General features: G+C 37.6%; 1 protein-coding gene across 2 annotated transcripts; it reads right to left on the bottom strand.

Annotated features, from left to right (window-relative positions):
* Nucleotides 1-391: 391 nt before the first annotated feature.
* RLIM (ring finger protein, LIM domain interacting) lies at nucleotides 392-21,240 on the bottom strand. 2 transcript variants are annotated; one of them, XM_032329595.1, is made up of 5 exons: nucleotides 21,017-21,240; nucleotides 19,147-19,210; nucleotides 5,109-5,301; nucleotides 4,118-4,201; nucleotides 392-2,813 (listed from the first exon to the last, which is right to left on the bottom strand). In XM_032329595.1, exons 3-5 carry the CDS (start codon nucleotides 5,275-5,277, stop codon nucleotides 1,189-1,191), a joined length of 1,878 nt encoding a protein of 625 aa, XP_032185486.1. In that variant the 5' UTR covers nucleotides 5,278-5,301; nucleotides 19,147-19,210; nucleotides 21,017-21,240; the 3' UTR covers nucleotides 392-1,188. The 2 variants fall into 2 exon arrangements, with proteins under 2 accessions (XP_032185486.1, XP_032185485.1); XM_032329594.1 differs by lacking the exon at nucleotides 19,147-19,210.
* Between the last annotated feature and the right edge of the window lie 3,885 nt (nucleotides 21,241-25,125).

Below are 25,125 nucleotides of genomic sequence, written 5' to 3' on the forward strand. Positions count from 1 at the left end.
GCTAGGTGGTAGTGGTTTGTTTGTTTTTAACCAAAACTCTAACAAATTCGTTAATCTACTTCATCAGCTCAAGCAGAATACTGTGTTGAGGACCTCACCATATGAAACCAGTTCCCGTCTGTATGATTACTGTCTTCATAAAAATTTTAAATTTTTCAGAGCAGTTTTCTTGACTCCTCCCATCTTTCATTTCCTGCTTAAATCCAAGTTAAAATACCAAGTTTCTATTGGTAATGCAGCTCAATTCTGCACACTGTCCTTTCCTTTGCATGTCACAGTAGCTGTTCACATACATTAAATACTAGATATGTTCTGCTCTTGACATCTACACACTTAGAAAAGCAGCTTTGTACTTTGTGTGTGTGTGTGTGTGTGTGTGTGTTTTACTATCTTGGCTCACAAAAAGCAGTTTTTTTCATTTCTAAGCATGGTACTTTACAATTTTTAATGCATTAATACAACAGTGCATTGGAAAAGTACTGAGCCTCTACAAAATAGCTTTACATTTTTAAACAAATGAATGTGATTTTTCACTTACACAAGCATAGGCTTTTTAATATTTCCACAAGATAAATATCTCAATTAAACTATAAGCTCACTCTACAGTGTGCCACAGTGATGGGCTTAGGAGACAGTTATACACTTAGAAGATCCTAACCTTAGTGTTATTTACACTGACGTCCAATATCACCTCATCTGAAAGGTGAACAAATGATATTCAGCATTTAGCTGAATTTGTGCCAACTAATAACTGGGAATGGTACAGCTTTAAGCAATCATTTATGAAACATGTACTGTAACTTAGTCTAAACTGGCAGTTTCCTTTGCCCCTCTCCTATGGTGTGGGAAATGTTAAAGATCAACATGAAATGGATAAAGAGCCATTGCTAAGGCAGATCTTTAAAAAGATAACAAAGGAGAAACTGATAAGCATATATGACAAATCATCAGTAATATGAATTACTGGTACTGAAATCAGATTTTTATGTCCTAAAACGTTGCTTTTTAAATATTTCCTTTTATTCTGGAACAGAAACTGGAAAAAGGACAATGATTCACTCAGAAAGCAATGACTCAATTCAGGTTGCTACTTTACATTTAAGCACCACTCAAAAAGTGGGCAGAAAGCAAGTGATTCCTGTTTGCCCATCACAGTACCAGCTACATAGCTGAGAGTTCAGAACTTAATTACACAACACTTTCTCTGTTACCAGAAGCTAACACTGCTCTGCGACAAATAGGACAGGTAGAATTCTCAGACAACCAGCGATCGATGCAGTGGACATGGTACTCATGGGAACAAGGTAGTTTACGAAGTTTGTTGCCTTCTGTGTATTCTGTAATGCAAACACTACAGGTTTTTAATGCATCGTTTTCACCAAAACTTCTCATTGCCAAGTTGTCAATCTGTTCTTTGGTGAGTCCTCTAGGCTGGTCATCATCATCCTCATTTAAGAGGAAAAACTGAGCCAGACTAAGGAAGGGCAAAGAGCCACTTTCATCAAATGTTACTGGGGCCCTGTGTCGACCCTCTCGTCTGGCACCTGATGAGCCTGATGATGAGCTTCCTTCATTACTGCCTTCAAACACCTCTGAGCTAGTCTCTGAACTTTCACCACTGGAACTGGAACTAGGACTGGAACTGGAACTAGAACTGGAACTGGAACTGGAACTGGAACTTGAACTGGAACTGGAACCAGAACTGCTACTACCACCAGAACCCCCTCTTCCATTCCGTGACTCTGCCCTTTCCACATTTCGACTTGAGACTGAGCCACTGGGCTCGGAATCACTATCACTGTACATAAAGTAGCTTAACTCACCAAAACCTGTCATTATCTGCCTTAACATGGTCTGAATTGCAACAGATGTAGTCTCACTTAAACCAGTATTTAAAATTCTACGAATTGGAATTCTGATGGTACTGACATAGGTTCTCACACCTGCCCGTTCGGAACGTGAAAATGTACGCCTAAAACCTCCTCGTTCGCTTTCATAAGTGACAGTATTGTTTGGCGTCTGAGACCTTGACCGAGTTCTGCTAGCTATGCTATCTCTCTGCCGGTACTCTCCAGGACGAACTCTTCTTACTTGCAGATCAAGGACTATGGTTGGAGGTCTCTGTCCTGATCCTGCAGATTCACCACTGCCGGTTGTGTCTGAAGAACCTGCTCCTTGTGAGGCATTTCTTGTTCCAGAAGCTGCAAAAAGACCTCTACTTAGCAAATCAGGTCCACTTATTTGCTGTCTCAATGTCACATGGTGTCGGGTTCTAGAACTTCCCTCAGTCTCATTTACCAAAGGATGCTCAAAAGTCTGAGATGAGATACTATGATGAGATCTCCGTGGAATTTCACTCATTGGATGCAGAGGTGACCTACTTCTTTCAGCTCTCGCTCGGGTTCTCCGATGGTCTGGGCTCCTGCTTCTTGCCCTTCTCTGACCTCTGGTGGGTGCGACTTCTCCCATTAATGCCTCAGTTGAATTTCGTTCTGATCTAGATGGCCTTGCAGATGTTGATTCAGATCGTGGATTTTCCACGTGCCTTTGGCTGCTGTTGTCTGTATTTTCTCCACCAGAACGTCTTGCAGATGGCTCATTTTCATTCTCTGGATTTTGGCTCCCATTATTACGGTTAACGTTGATCTCTAAACTGAATCTGAAATCACCACTGTTTGGGTTAGTCCGGCTCACTGCTCTCCAAGATTGGTTTCCTCTTTGACCACTTCTTGTTGTATTTCCAGTTTGTCTGACGGAGTTAAGCCAGTCTATTATAGAGTCACCATTGGACACATCATCTGAAGAGTCTCCACCTGTTTTTAAAACAGGGAGGGGAGAGGTAGAAAAAGGAACTACTAAAATTAGGACAATCATGTAATAGTGCTCTGAAACTGTGTTAAAAAACAGCAAAGATTCTGAACAGACCTCACATTTAAAGATTTTTGTGAACTACACTACACAGATTTGCAAGTAAAGGCAGGAATGTTTCAATTCCATTTTGAAAAAGCAAGCTAATCCTAGAGAAATTCAGAGAAAGTTTTTTTAAAAGGTAGTCTGAAGGAAGTCTATTTTCAGAACTTTATCATATACAGAGCCTAGGAGACCACCGTGGACTGTCAGAAGACATTTTTAAGTCCATTATCAAAACATTAACCAAACAAGGTAAACATTCGTTAGGGTACAGGGCTAGTATTTTTGTTCAAGTCACGTTTTTTCGCATTTTCGTTAGTCTACATTTCCTCTAGGATCTTGACTTAAGTGCCTTTGATAATACAGGACTTTTAAAATACAAGACTACTGCAGCCATTGCAAAAATATAAACAGGGTCTACTGGTTCCAAAGTATTTCAGGAAATCTTTGTATTACCAAGATTTTAAATTTACATGAAATTGGAGACCAGATAAAAAATGAATAGTCTGAACCTAGCATGGCGCATATAATGGCATGCTCTAGAACCAAACTGTTATTATAGCCTCTATGTCAGAGAGTCAAATTCCCTATAATCCTACTTAAAATTAAAAGCAGGGTTTCTCAACAGTGGTGCTATTTTCACTTTGAGCCAGGCAATTCTCTGTTGTGGGGGCTGTGCTGCTGTGAATTTTAGGATGTTAGGGTGTGTGGAAGGATCCCTGACCTCCACCCACTAGATGCTCATAGCAAACCCTGAGCTGTGACAATAGCCAAAAAGGTCTCCAGATATTGCCAGCGTCTGCTGGGCGGGGGTGGGGTGGGCATATAACCCATTGAGAGCCACCGGGTTAGAGAATACAGCATTTCTTTCTGCTGGTAGAAAATGCACATGTTTGTAAGGAAGAAGTAATTTGGTAGGTGAGAGCAAATTTCAGCAGAGGTGCAAAATCAAGAAAATAACCAGCATATTTAAATAGGCCATTTCTCACTATGTCTCAATTAAATACAAACCCAAAGGTGAAGCAGAAAAAAAAAAAAAAAACATGTTGACATTCTCACCAAATACCAAGAAAATGCCAGTTCCCTTTTTGTTAACAGTTCCTTAGTACTAAATTAATCCGTTCTGTTTCTGGATAATCTTCAGCTGACCTTTCCTGGAGTTCCTTATCTGTTCCATCCTCTACCCACCCCCCAAGGCAAAATATACCTCTGTTTTCATCTGAGTTTTGTGGTGGTGGGCCCTCTTTAATTTGTTGTAGTCTTCTCAGCAACTCTTCCTCAGTACTTTCACCTGAAAATAGTTTAGAAATGTGTGCCAAATTACAAATAAAAATGGAGATGAAAACCAAAGACTAGGAACGTTGGTAAAATTTACTTCTTTGGGGGCATGACATGGCAATTTATGCAAGTTTCTTTCCAGTTCACTTAATGCTTTTGCATGCAATTTCTCATTCTTTCAAACTGAAACTCTGGGAGGTAGATATCATCTGCATTTTAAAACAAGGAAACTGAGACTAAGCGAGAGACTGCTGTATTAATAAATGGCAGGGCCAGAATACCAACTGAGGCATTCTAATTCAAGTCTGGTACTGTTGGCTAAAAATGCACTCCCTCTTCTAAAAGTCATGCTAACACCTTACCTTTCAAAATTTAAACAATAACGCAAAGGTTAGAATTAAATAGAAATGAGGAGCACCAGAGATCATGAATTTTAATTAGGATCAAATGAGACCTAACTGGGCAAAAGAGAATAACCAAACAGGAAGTTCTGAATTGACAAATTTACCCAAGGACAGCTTTGGAGGACTACAACTGGAACAAAATCCGGGAATCACGGACGACCCCCCCCCCAAAAAAAAGCTTGTCCTAGGAATCAACATTCTCATTAGCTCTTCCATATTTAAATTTATCTCTAGTAAATTAAATGAAGCTAGTTAAAACAAAAATATTGTTCAGCTCCACTTTTTCAGTCAGCTCACTATAAATTCATAATGTAAATCCTAACTAAAAGATGTCATATAGGATAATTCCAAATAGGAGTGAACAGAATGAGGCAGTAAGTACAGCAATAAATGTCATTCTACATCCCCTGTATTAAAATGACACTTCGTAACGGCTGAAGAGACAGATTTTTAAAACAAGTTAAAAAAAAAAAAAGATCAGCAATTTACATATATAAATCTTTACACATCGCATACCTGGGGTGCCTAGCAAATTGTTATCCCTCATAAGTCTATAATCTTCTTCACTCAGGTTATTTACAAATTGATAGAAAGCTTCTTCCCGATCCAATCGGTCCATCTGACTTCTGCGCTGTGCTGCAGACTGATCACCACTTCCTTTATCGTTAGAATCTGAGCTTTCCATCTTGATGAACAAGTGGAAAATAATCTATAAGGATAAAAGAGATGAATCTTGAAAACAAAAGTTAGCATGTGTTCTGTAGAACACTTTTAATTATGTGAAAACCCAGAATGCAGGTCAAGATGTGAATTTTAAGACCTCATATGAATAAAATTTCATAGAAGAAAAACTCCTGAAAAAGCCCTGTTATGTTAGGAAAAAAGGAGGTCAGGAATTAGCAAGCTATGGACCATAGGCCAAAATCAGCCCTGGTGCCTATATTTTCCTTGAGATCTAAGAATGATTTTTTTACACTTTTAAAGATTGCTTTTTGGTTTTTTTTTTTTTTTAAACAAAAGGGAGATGTTTTGTGATGTCTAAAAAGTACATGAAATTCAAATTTCAGTGTTCAACAAGTTTTATTACAATACATACAGCTTCACTTACATATTGTCTGTGACTGCTGTTCTGCCTCAACGGCAGAGCCAAGTAGATGTGAGAGACTGAATGTGGCCCTCCCACTGCTTTGCACTGGTGATGATCTGTGCCTTCTAAGCTGCAGTGAGGCAACCTGACAGCATTTCAAGTGCCATGCGTACACCATACTGTGACATTTTAAGAAGTCACCAATACGTTCTCATTTCAAATGAAGTGAAAGTGCACTTCGAATGTCACCCTCAAAGGCATAGTAGGGTATGGGTTATTTTGTTTTGAGATGAACAGACTGAATTCATTATGCAATGGCACTATTTAGCTGTGTTAAAAGAAAATACACGTTCATACTATCAGACCAAGCATTCATCACCATGTTCCCAACTCACAGCTAAAGCTGTAGTCTGAAAAACTGGAAAATTTAAAACTAAATATCTCATCATCAAATATTTTCTCACAAGAATAAAAACAAGGCTTCAACCAGAGTAAGTCTCCAAGTGGCTTGTTAGCTAAGCAAAAAAAGCTATATTATTGATGGTGAGTTAATTAAACTGTGCTTGATTTCAGAAGCTAGAGAAATGTGTCCAAAGATCTTTAAGATTATTAGCTTTTTGGGGAGTAGAGTTGCTCAAAAATTCAAGGATACTCAGATGTCATAATCAATTGAAAAATGAGACAGCAAATGATTCTGAGTGGTTTTTCTTGGGCCTTGATGAGTCGACAAATGTAAGTGATACTATTCAGTTGTTTATTCAAGGAGTCAAGTGTTTTTTACTCAAGCAGTTTGAAGTAACTACAGAGGTAGCCTCTACAAATAGTCTGCTTGGAGCAGCTACAGGTATTATTTTAACAAAGTTGAGAAAACACTAAGCAGGTTTGAAGTGGAATCTGCTAAATGTATTACAACTGAAATGGTGGTACATGTATGTGTAGAGCAGAAAAGACAAGCTGGACAAATTTCTGAAGCCTATGAAAATGTAAAGTGCTTCGAGTCTATGGGTATTCCTTATATTATGCATCAGCAGGTAGCCTGTAGAAACTATGTGAATCTATTATATTGCTGAACCAGCAGTGTTAATGGTGAACTTCATTATTGTGAACTTTACCATCACCAGCTCTCTGAATTTTTTGTCAGAAAAAGAAGCTGAATATCCTAACTTGTCCTACTACTTGTTAACAGTGCTGACATGCAAAACTGACTAAAAATCGTTTCAGCAACAACTGACACTGGACTCATAATGTCAAACAAGATGCTTCATGCACTTCTTATGCTATCAAAGAAACGAGAGCTCTGTTTCCATACAAATTTGTAGCAGATTTATTTTCTAAGCACGAATTACAGCTCCAGAAAGACTTTTCTGGACCTTACTGCAAGTACAAAGAACACTACCTTATTTCAAAATCCATCTAATCGTCCATCTGAGGAGCTTCCACCTAACCTTCAACTGAAAGTGACAGACAACTCTGCTGTGTAATGATATGCTAAAAGGTAAATATCAAATGAATTCTATAAATGCCTTCTCTAAGGGATAAATATGCTTCATTAATTTATGCTTGTGGATTGATTAGACAGCAATATAGGCATACTGTGTTTTGTTGCACTTCACAGATACTGTGTTTTTTAATAAATTGAAAGGTTTGTGACAACCTGGCATGGAGCAAGTCTCCTGGTGCTATCTCTTTAGCAGCATTAGCTCACTTCCTATCTCTGCCTCCCATTTTGGTTAATTCTTGCAGTATTTCCAACTTTTCATCATTATTATATTTGTTATGGTGATCTGTGATCAGCAATCTTTAATGCTGGAATTGTTTTGGGGTGCAATGCACCATACCAATACAGGACAGCAAAGTTAACAGATAAATGTGTGTGTTTTGACTACACCATCAACCACCTGTTCCCCCGACTCTCCCCGTTTTCTTGGGCTTCCCTATTCCCTGAGACACAATACTGAAATTAGGCCAATTAATAAGCCTACAACGGCCTTTAAGTATACAAATGAAAAGTCACACGGCTCTCACTTTAAAACAAAACCTAGAAATGATCAAGCTTAGTGAGGAAGCCATGTTAAAAGCCATGATAAGCCATAAGCTAGGCCTCTTGTGCCAAACAGGCAAATTGTGGATGCAAATGAAAAGTTCTTGAAGGAAATGAAAATTAAAATTCACTCCAGTGAACAGATGAATGGTAAGAAAGCTCAACAGCCTTTTTGCTGATACGGAGAAAGTTTAAGTCATCTGGACAAAATATCAAGCCAGCTCCAACATTCCCTTAAGCCAAAGCCTAATCCAGAGCAAGGCCCTAACTCTCCTCAACTCTATGAAGGCTAAGAGACAAGGAGGCTGCACAAGAAAAGTCTGAAGGTTGGTTAATGAGGTTTAAGGAAAGAAGTCACCTCTGTAACAAAGAAGTGCAAGGTGAAAGGGCAAGTGCTGATACAGAAGATACAGCCAATGTCGAGGCAAGAAACTCTACCAGCAAACATTACTGCTCACTGAAAGCTCAGGGGATGGTTAGCACATTTTAGCAATAAAGCATTTTTAAATTAAGCTATGCATTATTTTAGGCATAATGCTACTGCACACTTAACAGATTACAGTACAGTGTAAATGTAACTTTTACATGCTCTTGGAAACCAAAAAATTCATTTGACTTGTTGTGTTGTAATATCTGCTTGATTATGTTAGTCTGGAACTGAACCTGCAATTACTCCAAGGTTTTCTTGTACCTGTATGTGTGAAGACATTATAAAAAACGAAATACGGAAAATCTCACTTCAAGTCAGTAACACTAGATGAATGAACATCTGCCAATAATTTTAATAAGTACTACATTTAGCCCTAATTATGCAAAATGTTATCCCTCCAAAAAAGAATCCCATTCTTCGCGTTATTAGACCTGTATTACAAAAACAGTAATCCATTATTATTACTATTACCTTTCGAATTTAATTAAAAAAAAACTTTCGTAGAAATTTGGGCTTCTCTCCCTATCTAACTATGTAATATGCTCAATTTTGCTTTTTAATCAGCAAAGCAAAAGAACAAATTACTACCTGGCTTTTCTATTACTCTCAATTAACCACTCCAGTGATAAACAGTGGTAGTAAGCAATCTAAAATAAGACTCCAAACAAAAACTTTCATCCTCTAATTCTTTTCCTTCCAACCCCAGACTGACCTTAAGTTCACACTGGAAAAAATAAAAGTTAAGTACATGAACATATGAAAATCTGATTTGTGAAAGAGGTAATCTATATTGATACTAAGATTTAATCCCACACACAACACATAAAGTATCTGGATATTCCTAATTCAACTAAAGGGAAAAATAAAAACAAACCCTCTTTCAGATAGTGAAAAAACAAAAGACAAAGAAGCTTCTCTAACTGTCTGGTTTTTTATAACCTGAAACTTTAAGAAAATTGGAAATCAACAGCCTGAAGTTATATAGGCCAGGAAATGAAAACAAACAAAGGAAGCCAAACTTTCCATATGTAGTTAAGGAATATAATTTGGTATTGGGAACAGTAAGCAGCTAACTTAAAATACAGAAAAGCTCAAAGGAAAAAGAAACTACAGCCATAATTTTGCATACCAAATAAAAGCACCAGTAACATTTGCTAATATTCTGAAACACTTAATATTGTGAAAGTTAACAACATGAAAGGACAATGTCCGCTTGTGAATGATCAGTAAATAGTTCTAAAAATAAATCATAATTTTTTTGAGAGAGAGCAAGCATGTGTTGGGGGGAAAGGGAGAGAGGGAGAGAAAGAAATCTTAAGCAGGCTCCATCTCATGATCCTGAGTCCATGACCTGAGCTGAAACCAAGAGCTGGACACTTAGCCAACTGAGCTACCCAGGTGCCCTAAAAATAATTTATAAAGAAGTACAACTCCATAGGGTTGAAAGGCTTTCAAAACATAAATCTTCAAAGAAGACAAAAATGTCTGTTAAGTGCTGATATTTGAAGGACATGAGCCAAAGATAACAGAAAACATACATACTAAGTACTGTTTTAAGAATGGCACAAAGTCTTAAGAATAGTTGTCAAGGAGGTTAAAGCCCATGTGGAACAGAAACTTGCAAAAATATGGGAGATTTTAAAAATGGCTTTGAAAAATATAGTAATAAAAGGAAAGAAAGAAAGAAAAGAAAAACATTCTGAAATCAGAAAGGGGTCTTGTATTGAGTTGGGGGGGTGGAAATGGTATACTAACAGAAGATGAAAAGTAGAGGCACTCAATTTCAGTTTTGTTTCCATTTTATTTAATGAGGAGAAATCACCTTTCAACTGGGAAGAGAGGAAAAACAAACTTCTCAAAGAGAGAATCAAGACCCCAAACTGCAAAACTTCTAATGATAACCTCTGAGAAATCAGAGCACAGGAGCGATGCTAAAAATACTAGATTTTAGAAATGATCAAATCTTCAAATAAAGCGGAGTCTATAAACTGTAGCACAGCAAAATCTGACAATAAACCAGGGAAATTCTGCAACAGACTATCAGATATACTGCAAACATGTAGAAGAAAATGTATTCATCAGAAGTGGGGTTCACTGCCAAATTAATCTCATCTGCTTGACAGAGGGACGGTTCTCAACCTTGGCTTACACATTAGAGTCACCTGGAAAACCTCTGGGGTTGGCCAGATAGCAGTATTTTTAAAAAATTCCACAGGTGGGGCACTTGGGTGGCTCAGTGGGTTAAAGCGTCTGCCTTCAGCTCAGGTCATGATCCCAGGGTCCTGGGATCAAGCCCCACATCGGGCTCTCTGCTCAGCAGGGAGCCTGCTTCCCTCCCTCTCTACCTACTTGTGGTCTCTGTCTGTCAAATAAATAAAATAAAATCTTAAAAAAATGACACCTTTAAAAAAAAATTCCACAGGTAATTCTGTTGGGCAATTAGGGTTGAGAACCTCTTTGACAGGGACGTGTGATGATAACACTGCTGACTAGTCTGGCCTGATTTCTGTAGAGTGTGAGATTATATATTCTTAAATGTCACAGAGAAATGGAGGCTATAACTTCAGCATACAAACGAATCAACTGGAAATCTTAAAATGCAGATTCTGATTCAGTATATTTGAGATGGGGCCTGAGTACCTGCATTTTAAATAATCCTCCAAGGACTGCTGATCCTAGAATCACAGCTGAGTAGCAGAGTCTGAAGACAATACAGTTTAACAGATTCACAGCTGTCAAATACCACCCTCAAAGATGATAGAGCAATGTTAACCTGCAAACAGTCCTGTCTTTAGCATTTAAAAGAGAGCCATGTCAGACATGCTAACCAAATCTCAGCAATTTAAAGCTGGGAGTTAGTAATGAAGATGTATGCATATGACAATATTCTGAATTTTCAGTGGATTGTGAGGATGAGCTGAAATCAACAAAAAGTCGGTAAATACACTATCCCGAACAGTTTATGAAGAATTATCAGGCTGAAATAACCCACCTTAAGAGTACAGAGTAAGGGGAAAACCTACTCTTGTGACAAAGGCAGCTCACATGAAGAAGACCTGAAGGTTTTTAGTTAACAAAAAGCTCAATAAAAAGCCTGTTTGACCTGGCTAAGGAACCTAACAAAGACTCATACTGCTTTCACAGACCACAGTGTTCAAATAAAAATAGTAACAGACCCACTGCAACCTGTTGTTCAGATTTAGAGTAACCAAGATGATAAGCCAGGTAACAGCATAAAGGAAATGCTGAATTACCTGGAGATGTCTAGCCTGAAGACAAGCCAAAAAATGGGCACAATTATGAATGTCAAATATTTAGAGTAATAACATGAAAGAAAGCAGAACCACAGAATCAAACTAGGGCCACTAGTTGAACTATGGAAGCAGATAATTCTTCTAATCCTAGGGTCTAATGATTAAACTGTCAAAAAATGGAGATGCCACCAGCCTCCCGAAACAGGCAAACTACCCATTCCCTGGAAATATTCAAGCACAGGCTGGATATCAAGAGGAGATTCCTTATTAGGTAGGAGTTTGAACCAAAAGACCCTTTGGACTAAAATGTCATTAAGGACGGGAAAGCCTCTTGGTTTTCTACTCTGTGCCTAGGATCCTATTAAGCTACATATTCCAGCACCACAATTTTGCTGTAACACTTTGACAAGACCAATCCACTTAAGTTGTTCCACCCCCACCCTCCAACACACTTGGTCATTTACTACCTTCACACTTCTACAAACCCTGTTCCCTCAGCCCCTTCTTAAGTCTCTCCCCATTTCACTCACCCTTTAAGTTTCAATGAAGCTTTTACTAGCTCAGATAGCAACTTTTTCATCCACCTCTTCACACAGGGTTTGTGCCACTAAGAGTGGCACTTTGTGCCTTATGTGGTCTTTTTTATTTTTGAAATAATATGAATCTTATTTACCCAACATAACCAAAGTATCATTTTGACATGTTATCAATATAAAAAAACTCAAATGGTTTTATTTTCTTTTTTTTAAATACTGAATCTTTGAAATGTGTATTTTATATTCACAGCACATCTCAAGTTGGATACTAAATCTTCAATGGTTAAAGTAAAATGTAGTCCTATCAAAACAAGAAAGTTGTATTTAATGACAAAATATATACTACTTCAGTTTTCATTTAACTTAGTTAAAATTAAAGAAAATCAAAAGTTCAGTTCCACAGTTATATCAGCGACATCTCTACCTTACAGTTTTGAAAACAACTAAAAGGTAGAGAAAACACACACATGGAAAGAATTTCAATGTGTTCCCAATATACTGTTCACAATCTATAAACCCACAACTTCTACATCCTCTCTTTAAGTTTTTAAAAAATAAAATAATGTTGAATACTCTACAAATACACATGGAATAGATGATTCTTTCCTATGCTCACCAATCTTCAAGACTCATTCCTGACCTTTTAGAATTTCTATCATTTCCTACATGTTAAATAGAGATTAAAAAAAACCACTATACCTCTATTAAAAACCCTACTGACACTGTGATTTTAGGAACCATTGAATCCTAAATAGCTCTTGCCTGGTGAGCTTAGAGGTTAGTTGATTGCATGCAAGAAGAATTTCTATCTTCGTTTAATTTTATCTTCCAATTCAAGATTTTTAACAATGAGACACACTCACAAAGTAACATATGATTGTCCAAATTACTATTACTTACACAATCACATCCTGCTACCCTTTCCCCGCTCTCATACTTACATACCAGAGAAAATCAAGGGAAAGAATTTCCCCACATAACATCCCTGCAACATACTTATTTCAAAACTGTGAACAGACCAGCAAGGTTTCATTAAACAGAACACACAGTATTTTGCTAAGGTATAGGTTTCCATTAAAAAAGCAGTTTGGTTTTTTTGTGGTTGATTAGGGGACAGGGAGAGAAAAATCTGATTTGCTCCCCTATATGTGCTTCCTTTCTGCCTTACTCTGCATTCCCCCTAGGCTGGGAATGAGGGTCAAGAGATTTCAGCACTGACAAGTGCTCTACCTCTACCCTTTGGGGAAACTTAAGGGGTGAGTTATGGCTGTAACACATGCAGAGTTCCCCAGGACTAGAAGTAATTACATTTTGGTGGGGGGGGAAGAAAACCAGAATGTTAAGCAATGCTTTCAAACGCCTTGTAAAATCATCTTACACACAGATAACCCCCTATCCCCACCCCTGAACTTGGTCTTATTATCTAAGTGGCACAAAATGAAAAAATACAGTAAATCTAAATCACAAGTTCAGCCCCTGGTAGATGTAATATCACACTGGTGAGTGAAAATGAACATTTTAATGGCTAAAGCATGCCAAAGATGCCAGGACACCATAATTCAAATGATCAAATACAGAACTCCCTCCATTCTGGTGTCAAACTTTAATAAAGAATTATGTCACCAAAATGTGTCTCTAGAGTCTACTCTATGGTGGACACTGTAATACATTTCCAGTTTAACTAGTAAAAGGAAAGAAGGATACTCCCACACTCCTGGGCTCCTTCTATCATCATAAAAGAGAGAATCTTAAATCTACTTAGTTATCTTACTCTCAAGTATAATATTCATGTGTGTAAGTCAGAAATTCTGGATTACGTGCATGATTAGCATCAGCCACTTTAAAACTTAAATATGCCTATGAAAAGCTTACCAATAAAACAATTTAAGAGAATATGTAATTGTTAAATTACTTGGGTCTTTCCCTAGTTATAAACAATACCCATCACCATATATTCATAGAGCACTTCCACTTATATTCCATTTAATCCTCACAACAATCCTGTGAAGTAGGAACATCACCTCAATTTTGCACCTAACAGATGTATAGGAAGAAAAACTGATTTACCAAAGGCCAGGTGGCTAGTAAGCGGAAAGAGCCAGTAATTAAATCCAGGTCTCCTAATTCCAAATCCAGTCAACTTTTCACATATGAACAACTGCCTCCCCATCATATTCCAAAACTATAGACTTTAGAACACATTCCTTCAATCCCAATAGGCATGTCTAAAGTAATCAACCTCACTATGAGATTTTTATACCATGTTCACTCTGGGTATGAAAACTTCTAAAACAACAAAGCACCTTTTATAAGCAGTATGAACCAAGCAGGACTTATTTTAAAGTAAGTCAAGTTTTAGTATTTTTGTTTTAAAAACAAAAAATAGCATACTTTACTAACCTTATTTATTTCAGAGCACTGTGTGCCAATATATCCAAATCCATTCCTGGAAACGAGCAGCCAAATTAGAAATTTTGCCAGTCATTTCAAAAACTACTCGTTTGGCCAATGAATGGGTGACTGTGTCAGGTAAATTCAACTCTAGGAGGACAAGCCAGCAAGAAAACCAGGCCTGGGGTTTATTCTGTAATCAGGGAATTTAGGACAGATTTTATTCACCTTGATTAAAAGCACTGTTAGTGATCCCCATTTCTTCTACAGTCACTACCATATATTAGTATAAGTTACGCAGCTTACTAGGTTTCTGACCACTGTTATAAGTATTTCATTAACTCTCTTCAACCATGTACTCCAAACTTTAAAAAATGTAAATTTTGTTTTATTAGGGTGAAAAGGGTTCTAGGATCAAGCCCTGCATTGGGTTCCTTGGTCAGTGGGGAGTCTGCTTTTCCCTCTGTCTGCTGCTCCCCCACTTGTGCTCTATCTTTGACAAATAAATAAATAAATTCTTAAAACAAAACAAAACAAAACATTGTCTAGTACTAATGGGTCAAGAGACATGGTGCTAAGTACACACATATTATACTCAACAGACATACTGCATACTGCATCACAGTACCCAATGAAGACAACTGAAGGCACCAAAATATACTGTTAAAAGATTTTATAAAAATAAGTTATCAAATTTATTTTTTATGAAATGTTTGTGTGAATATCTATTTAATAATAAGCCCCATCTATTAACTCTGGAGTAAATAATCTCTTCTTAAAAACAAAAAGGTATAGTGGGAGGGAGGAATCAAGGTAACCAGTATCAACTAACTACCAAAGCACCTTGAGCATTTTTATCTTTTGTGTTCATACAAGCTCCAAAACTTAATAGTGTTCTAAAGCAGAAGAGGCCAATTAAAAAAATCATAGTATCAAAATAAAAATGTGTAAAAATAAAATGTATAAAAATACTGAAAAAGAACAAGTATCATTCTGCTTGCAACAGAGCTTCATGAAGAACCTCAGAGAATAAATGAAAACTAATGACATGCAATCCTTGTCACTAAAGCTCAAGAATACCACTGCCAAAATGAAAAATATCTCATGCAGTTTTTAAAAAAGTCAAATCACAAAGAACCACTGAATTTGAGGTCAGGATATAAAGTACCATTGTATATGTAGTCACCAAAAAGTGTTGAGAATTCTTCACATGCAAAACGTTTAATTAAAATTTTATTAGCATCTGTAACAAATAAAAAATGATTAACAACCAAACAGCTTTTTTTTATCCTATCAGTAAAAGGATAAAAGTAAGAGGGGTGGAATTTAGTTCTGTGAAAAGGAAAATATAGAGGAGGCACTGGGTTCTAGTCTTGGCTGGTAACATTAACCAGCTATGTAAATTTGGTCAATTCACTTAACCTCGTGTGCCTCAGGATCATCATCGATATTAAGAGCACTGGAATAAAACCATCCATAAGGTACCTTCCAGTTCTATGAATCTGGACTATGAATATAATATAACCCAGGTCACATTACGGTAATAAGTCAAAAATAAAACCAAAGAAACAACATGAATAACTAGAATGTAAGCTTAAAAAGCTGCGCTTTTCTCACCACCATTTCACTTACACACTTCTCCCTTTTGTGACTATCTTACATTTTTCAAAACAAATACAAAGCATCCCTCTCTAAAAAACATGACAGGGTTGATGTTTATTTCACTGCCTTTACCTATGGCATGATACCTGTCACCACCCACACGATCTGTTGATTATTTCCAATATTGGCCTGTCAGAGGATGCTACCAAGACCTCTACTACTGTTGATACTATCACAGCAATACAAAATTATAAAACATTATCTGCATGGCAGTGTTACTTTAGCCTAATTTATATTCCTCTACCGCTACCACTTGAAAAGAACAGCAAGAAAAAAAAAGGATTCAGAAATGTCCCTTATGTGTCTAATCTCTTGGAAGGAGGTCTACTGACCTGCATCTCACAAACAATTCTATTACAATCCTCAGAAACAGTTAAATCGAAAGATTATTAATACGAATGTCAACAAATCAGAGGACAGAGATCAAACCAAATGGTGCCAGTTCACAGGGATAAGTTAGTTAAAAAAGGAAATCATTGTGATGACATTTCTATTCATGCAAGTACTTTAGACAGTAAATTTAATCTTCGAATACCTATTTCATGTTCTTTTCATTATTGAGCTACATTACTAAATTAGACTTTTGTCTTATCCACACAAACTCAACTGTGCCTTCTCATTGTTGCCAAGAAGTCAAAAAATGACTCAAAAACCCAAAATGTTCATGTGTTTATGAAGAAAGTTATTAATGTAAAAAGTCACTGTTATTTGGCAATTTTGGTAAGGTAGTATCTTAATTTAAGAACATGAGCTTTCCACCAAATATTAACTTTTTAGTAAGTGAAGTAAATTTTTAAATTAAAATCTGACCAAAAAAGAAAATACTATCTACACAAATGACTTATGTTATTTGAGGAAAACAATTTTGTGTTACAGAACCAAACATGCTGACTACTGTGCTTCCTGAACCAGTGTTCCTAGAGAAATGATGGCAAAAATGACCATATGTCCCCAGTTTGTCCAGAAGAGTAGCAATCTACACCTGTTGTCCCACAGTAATTATTAATACGGCCCTCTTTCACTCTCAAAAGCATTCCAGCAGGGATAAATTAATATGGTCACCTTAGATGTAATTGACACTAACAGGAACTTTGGTCAATAAAAAAATGAAAATTATAATTAAGAGTTAACTTCTTTTTCCCTACAGTTAAGTGGAGAGTAAGAGGAAAGAGACCATTTTTCATTCTAAAGAAAGTTTAAAACATTGAATACAAAAATCTCCTCCTCCCTGCAAAGTATGTTGCTCATCACCATGCAAACCTTATAAGAGCACCTCAATCTGTAGTCATGAAATTACTGCACAAAGTCTACAAATCTACATACACACCACAAACTGCCTATAAATATTTGTCTCACACGTATGTAGGTACTATCAGGACTGATGAAATTAAAGTCCTGGGTCAGAAAATCTACAACAAAAAGATCAACTATGTATTTCAGAAACAAAATCACAAGTTCACAAGCATATGCCTGAACTATTCAAAACCGCCAAGATTTTCATATTTTAAAAAATTTCAATTGATGACTGGAAAAATGAACTGTTTGATTATCTGGGAAATTTCCATATTCAAGGGCGGCAAAAAACAAGGAAGGAAAAAACAGACACAGAATACTTTCTTAAGCTGGTTATCAAAACATCAATTGATTATGTAAACTGGTATTTTTTTAAATTGATGGGCCATAAGGTTTTGGAAATCTCTGTGTTATACAGAGATGATAAGGAAGCAGACTTACAAAGAAAACAAAACATGTCCTAGGCAGTGGCCCCAAATTCTAGCACCTTGCTGGTCTGGATCTGAGAAAGGACTTTTCACTTTCTAATTTTTACCCACTCTATGGTAAATCAAGACAGAAGAGGCTGGTGAGTGATTTGCTCTATTTTGCAATCTACTAGGGCTATGCAGAAAGTAATATACACATTGTAATTCCATAGATAGAGATGTCCCATTTGACCTACTGTATTATCTAAGTCCCTACAACATGTTCACTAATCTCAACGAATATATCCAACCAGCCTAACATTTCTAGATATCACTTCATTAAACTATTTCTTAAAACCATGTGTGGTTTTAAATTAAGTGTGTCAAATAATATCACAAGCAGTAATAGCTGAAACAGAAGCCATGACATAAAAAAGGGAAGAGTGTAATTGCTAAAGAAGTCTCTCCTGCATCATAAACCAGATTCTCTTTAAGTGGGAACAAGTTTTTGATACGACATAACCTGTAGATTTTTTTACTGCAACCTTTATTTTCTTTCCATCTCCAATCTAATTAGAGAGCAATTAAGTCTAGAGGCATAAAAGTTTAGTGACTTCAGCATCAGAGACATCTGGGTTAAAATGGGGGCTCTACCATTTATTAGCTATTTAATTGAGGACAAATTGCTTAACCTCTTTTGAGTTTCAGTTAACTCTGTAAAATAGTTAATATCCTCATGGGGCTTTGCTGTGAGGATTACAAAGTCATGCAAGTGAAGCACAGGACACAGTACATAAGCATTCAATACAAGTTAGCTTTGAATTTAGGCTAACTAACTCCATCCCAGTTTGCTTGGGGCAGTCTAGGTTTGCACCTGTTGTCCAGGAATAACTATTAATGTCCCTTTTGCTCTTAAAAGCATCCTGGCTAAGGCAATAAATCATGTGGTTACCATAAAATGATGACGATGAAAGGAGTTAATATCAGAGTATTTTTTATCAATTATGAATTTCTGGATCTTGAAGGAAAAAAATGAACACCAAACAAAATAATGTAGGATTATATTCCTGTAAGATGTTCTACTGATATTCATTTAGTTATGCAATGAACATTTAAATGCTATTTATTTAGACCCATCCCACCCCAACAATGACTTAAGGCAGCAAATTTCCATTTTGTTCTTTCTGTTCTATACACGTACTGGTAAACTTCATACATTATTTTAGAAGGGGAAAATTCACAGATAAAACACTAGTGGAGTTCCAGCTATTCAGACACACTACCCTTTGAATCCCAATAAAAAATACCCACTCTTATTATGAAGAATGCCCAACACCAACAAACATGTATCAAATAAGCCCATCCAATTACAGGGCCTGCAAAACAGAATAAATATTTTTAAACATGCATTCTACACAAAAATCATCAGGAGACGCAACAAAAAATAAATTACCTGACTGTTATGACATAGTATTGTAATACAATAAACTGGATTTTAGTTTTCTTCACTCTCTGCTCTAGAAAAAAAAAGAATCCATTATTCTTCCTCTTTCAAGATACACATTTTCTATGAAATAGACACATCCTAAAAAAACATCCTATATATTTTAAGTTACACACCCCATAACCCAACCTAATTTAATATTACTATTAGGATATTTGGGGAGATGGAGGTCAGAGGAAACCAGGAATCTTGTGTAAGATGTAAGATTTCCTTTAAAGGCTGAAAGCCAATCTACCTTTTAATATAAGCTTGCTTAAAATAGGCCTTTCCTTATCAGACCAGTAATATTTTCAGATTCTGATAGTTACTTTCAAGGACTTATCTGGCACATTACAGTAGCCTATGGCAGGAGCTAAAGTATGAGAAGATCACTAGGACATTAGGGCTAAAGAATGAAATATTTTTCAGTTTAACAGTCTCCTAAAACCACAGTTTAAAAATTATTTGGATTGGTCTTCCTGGGTACTTTATTTTTATAATCTAGAAAGCTGATTTTTGGGGGGCAATAATTGTGCCTGCCTGGTCTCAAGTTATCGAGGACGGACATAATGTACCTAATAGGACGATATGAGTAATTGTGTCTTTAATTTCGAAGAATCAAATAAGTGATTCTAGTGGTAGAAACGACTAGTAATACATTTATTTCTTCCTCCCTTCAACCATCTAAAGCGACTGCAGTTAATTCTGATTCAGGAAATGCGGGCTCTTTATTTGCACCAAAATTATTGTGGGACTTTGCAAATGGTGGATGACAACCTGCTATAAATGCTTCCTCTTGCCCCCAAACGAAAAGAATGACCTAAATAACAGGACCGCTAGGCCTCAGATTCCCGGACTAACCTGTGGAATAAGTATGGGGAAACTGTCTAGGGAAGGAACGTGGCTGTCTCCTCCATCTTGAAATTAATCAGCATAAGGCAAAAAGGGACTGAGTATTCAGGAAGCAGAAGCCCAACCGGTTAATACTAGTTACTAAAGCTATGGCGTACGTGGCAGGTACCGCCCGCAGAAGCCGAGACCCTTAGGCTTTTCTTTTGAGGGGGGAGGGGTTGGGTTGTTGCCGGATTAAACGGAAATTAAGTTGAAAATCATTTGGCCCAATTCCCACCCTTACCCAGGGAAAAACAACAAACACGCAATGGCTTTCCCCTGCCTTTTTGGGGGATCCTTGCAGTGATATCTGGCAAAGGATACGCCAGGGTTACTCGAGTAAGGGAGTAAACCACAGTTGCCCCAGATCCTCAGGGAAGATGTCATCGTGGCCCCAGGGGGCGCCTAATTTATAGTACCCAGCAGAAGGACTCAAAATGGGGTTTTGCAAATCCTGGGAAATCTAAAGGCCCAAGAGTTCCCAGCATCTGACTTAGAGCAACCTGATTTTTTCCCCTTTTCCCAAACCCAAGCCCGCCATATAAAAGGGGGATGGGGAAGCGAGGGAAGCCTCCAGAGAACCCAAGAGAAAAACCTGAGACGATCAAAGATTCTCACGCCTGAGGCCAACACTCAAAAATCGCCTCCCCCAAATTCTAAAGGCTGTGGAGCGCCCTGGCTTTAGCTCGCACCGCCACGGAGAGGAAGTACTACCCACCTCCTTCCCCTTCTTCAAGAGACTGTGACTATACACCCAACTAAAATGGCAGCGGCGACTACGCCACGGAGCCCCCCGCAGCAATCAGCGCCTGGGGTCCGGAGGCGGTACTGAGCGTCCGCCACGACACGACACTCAGGCCATTTTGAGAGAAGGCGGCAGCCGCGGCGCCGCTGTCTTCCCCTCGCTCTCCATCCATTTCTCAAGAGGATTTCCCAAGGCTTCACTTACTCGGTTTTGGTGTCGGGTCCGACTCTGTCGGTTCGGCCGCCGCCGCCGCCGCCGCCGCCGAGGCTCCTGCGCGCCTCCCCTGCAGCTGCTCTCAAGCCCGCCTCCGATGAGTCGCTGGTGGAGACCCGCCTCTAGCCCAGCGCCTGCTCCGAGACGTTGCTCAGGCAGCCATTATCTTCCCCATTGTTACCAAGCAGCGACAGGAAACGACTGCCCACAACAGGAAGTGATGATGCGGTGTTCCGGCCCCGCAGCCCCACTCCCAGCCTATTAGCCAATCCCAGGCGATTCCTTGAAAAGGCTCGGCGGGAGGAAGAAGGGGGCAGCAGACGACGCGGCAAGGCGGGCCGCGATCTGGAAAAGGAGCGGGGCTGTGACGCCCACCATGTGACAGGCCCCACCCTCCTCCGCCATTTTGAACTGTGGCGAGAAATTCGCGTTTTGGGCACTGTGGGAACCTGAGTTTTCCCGGTTCTGGAAACTGAAGACTGTCACAGCCTGACTGCTTGAAGCCTTTTTCAGAGAGCGAGAAATGCGGTATTAGTCCAACCTGACGTCGATTCACACGCTTAATTCAGACTAGTTCGTACAGCATCTTACCTTTTATTCAACATACATTTATTGAGTGCCAACTGTATGTCAAGCGTTGAAGATGTTGGGAATGCTGCGGAAATTAAAACGGACCAAAATCCCAGTTCTCATGGTTCTTTATATTCTATTTTCTCATGGTTCTTCATACTCGGGAGAGGGGACAGTAATTACTATATATGTATATATCTGGCGATAAATACTAGGGAGAACAAGCAGAGGAAAGGGGGTGGGGTGGGAGCGTGCCTGGTGGGGGCCAACGGGAATTACGATTTTGAAGAGTGGTCAGAGATGGCCTCTCTGAGATGCTAATTTTCTGAACACTTGAAAAGGGTCGATGATTGAAAAAGGGTGGGAAAATCTGATAACATTGGAAATTGTAAAAGGACAGTTACAGAAGGCCTTTCTTAGATGGTAATGCCTGAAGGAAGTTAGGAAACCAGCCAAACAGCGTCCAACACCGGTTTTCGCAGTAGATTTAGAAAAACATTACCCAAGTTTTTAGGGTGTTTTCCGTGTTTATTTTCCCTTTTTTTTTTCTGTTTTCTCTGTTTCCAGGTAGCACTCCAGTTACATGCTTTCTTACTTTTCTTCCAACAAACCAAACTTCTTCCCACTTCTACAACTTTATATAGGCTAGAATATTTTCCCTTCATATCTTTGTTCTCAACAACCAAACCTCTTCTCAATTGTCATTTCCCCACAGGAGTCTCCCTAGCCACGCTATCCTGAATAACAACTTCTCCAGCCCCTTATCTGCTTAATTTTCTTTAAAGTACTTAGTCTGAAAGTATATTATTTATTTGTTTACCCTACCCCTTAAGAGCAGCAAACCTCATTGTTTTGTTTATTGTTATAACACCAGCGAACTCATATTGATTATCAAATATTTTTTAACAGTTAACATTTTATTGAATAATTGCAGGTCAGACACAAATCTAAATATCTTCAAAAGTGTTATAAACTAAGTATATTAGAATATCATACCCATTTTTTATATTATATTTTATTTTTTCAGTCTTACAAGATTCATTGTTTATGCACCACACCCAGTGCTCCATGCAGTAGTTGCCCTCCGTAATACCCACCACCGGACTATCACTATCAAATATTTTTTGAGAGAATGCACCCTCTCAGCATGAAGGCCATTTCATCAGCCTGAATATAAGTATTTCACTCCAAGCAGTTACAATAATATACTCACACTTCCTGCTCATCTTCCCATCAGACTTGATATTGTCATTTTTTAACAATATGTACACATAATTTAGGTGCTATCAGCTTTTGTCTTATATGATGTAGTCCTGTACCAGAACTTTTACTGAGAATGCGTAAAATGAATTCTTCAGTGGCCTGCAGGTGTTATTAAACCCGATAGTGAGCATTGGTAATAACATTAGCCACTCCTTTACATGTTCTTGAGGCAAACATAGCTTAATGTGAAAGTTACAATTATAAAGGAAGCAGGAGAAAATATAAGTGAATATGTCTACATCCTTGGGGATGTGGAATGACTTTCTAAACATGACACAAAATTTTTAAAAGGAATTACTGTTAAATAAGAATAAATAAAAGCTTCTGAATGTCAAAACACAAGGTTAGTGAAGTTAAAAGAGAAATGAAAAACTGAAAAAAACAATTTCAAAATGACATATAAGAGCTAAGGGGTAATACTAGTCTATAATAAAATTAAAAGACAAATGACAAATTGGTAAAAATATTAAATGTATGATAAACATATATGACAAATATCACAAGTCAATAAAGAGCTATTAAAATTGATTTTTTAAAAAGATAAACCCCCCTTATGCTAAGGACATAAATAAGTAATTCAAAAAAGGAGAAATCATTTGCCTGATAAGCGTATGAGAATAGGTTCAATCTCACTAGTAACTAGAAGTGAAAATAGAAACTAATTTTTTTCTCTTAGAATGCCAAATATTAAAAATTTGATAATATTAAGTGTTGATGAAGATCCTATGAAATAGACACCTGAATGTTACTGGTACAAATTGATATAACATGTTTTGGGCAACTTGGCAATGTATATCAAATGCCTCAATGTCCTGTTTGACCACCAAGTCCATGTACAGAAATTTAAGGAAAAGAAGTGAACACATTTGCAAAGACGCATGTAACAAGTATACAAAGATTTTGATCACAGTGAGGCTTATAATATTGAAATACTGAAAAATCAGGAAACTATTCAACAATAATTAGTGAAATATTTTACAGTACATCTACTTAATGGATTCTTACATCGCCATTGAAAATAAGGAGCTAGATCTGGAAATACGTTCAAGTTACATTTTTAATGGAAAAAAAGCAATTTACAAAATAGCCTATGTGATTCTATTTATATATTAAAAATACGTGTAAATATGCATGGAAAAATTCTAGATGTGTACACATGCAAATAAAATATGAAGGGATGATTATTAGTAACCTTTCTTCTTTCCTCTGTTTGCATTGTCTTGAATATTTTGCAATGTGCATGTATTACTTGCTATTGGGAGAAGGGGCCATTTTCATTTTGAAAGAAAGTTCTGTCTGAATCTGTAAAAGAAAAAAGAAAAAAACCAGTATCTTCATATCCACCTGTTTTTTTCTCTTCATCATTTAATTATACCCTTCCTCTCTTTCTTTTTTCTGTCTTTTCTTTTTCTCTTCCTCTCTTCCATGTATTTTTCCAGGCTGTTTTATAAGCAGGGAACTGCTTACTTCCAATATTTTGGAAGTGACTTCTCAAAGCAGTTTATCCTGTGATGGCATTCAGTGCCACCCTAGACCCCAAGGAAACAACCACTGACTAATTATCATTCAGCTTCTGTTCAGTCTAATTTCTCTCCCATGCACTTCTTACATATGTGTGATGTTCAAATGATTTTTACCCCTTCCTAGTGAGATGTCCTTTAGGAGGAAAAAAAATAAAAGATTCTCTCAGTCTTTCTTGGATTCATTTATTCAACAAAATGTATAGATCATCTGCTATATGCTGGTCACCTGGAATAGATCAGTAGAACAAAGACAGGAAGACCCTACCCTTGTGGCAAGACAGACATTGAACAAATACTTATAAATGTAATGAACAAAATGAAGGAGACATGGGTACAATGGGAGGGGTATATAAAAGGAACTTTTAACCTAGAGATGATGCCACTTTTAGCTGAGACCGGAGCTGAAGTAAGAATGCCAATTAGAGAGGGGGGATAAAGATTAAGGAGGAACCCTGGAAGAGGGAATGATCTGTACAGATGTCCTGGGGTGAGAAAATGGGGAGCTGAAAGACTATCTCATTTTCTTTAGCAAATCACTCTGTGTAGTTTTCTTCTTAGCATTCACCACACTGAAATGTATTTATCTTGTCTATTTGTTTATGTTGTTTACTGTTTGTATGTCTAGGTTTCTAGCCTGTCAGTCTTCCCACTGCTCTGTCCCCAGTGTTAAATTCCATGGGTACTGAAGCTTTGTCCCACTACTTCACCACTGTATTTTCTGAGCCTAAAATATATAATAGACAA

The sequence above is a fragment of the Mustela erminea genome, chromosome X, assembly GCF_009829155.1.
Source record: "Mustela erminea isolate mMusErm1 chromosome X, mMusErm1.Pri, whole genome shotgun sequence".
Taxonomy (NCBI): Eukaryota; Metazoa; Chordata; class Mammalia; order Carnivora; family Mustelidae; genus Mustela; species Mustela erminea.

Excerpts from the sequence above, each read along its gene's own strand:
- RLIM (XM_032329594.1), bottom strand. The coding sequence starts at position 5,277 with ATGGAAAGCTCAGATTCTAACGATAAAGGAAGTGGTGATCAGTCTGCA. Across the intron at positions 4,202-5,108 it reads CAATTTGCTAGGCACCCCAG|GTGAAAGTACTGAGGAAGAG; the intron begins GTATGCGATGTG and ends AACTATTTTCAG. Across the intron at positions 2,814-4,117 it reads AAACTCAGATGAAAACAGAG|GTGGAGACTCTTCAGATGAT; the intron begins GTATATTTTGCC and ends TTTTAAAAACAG.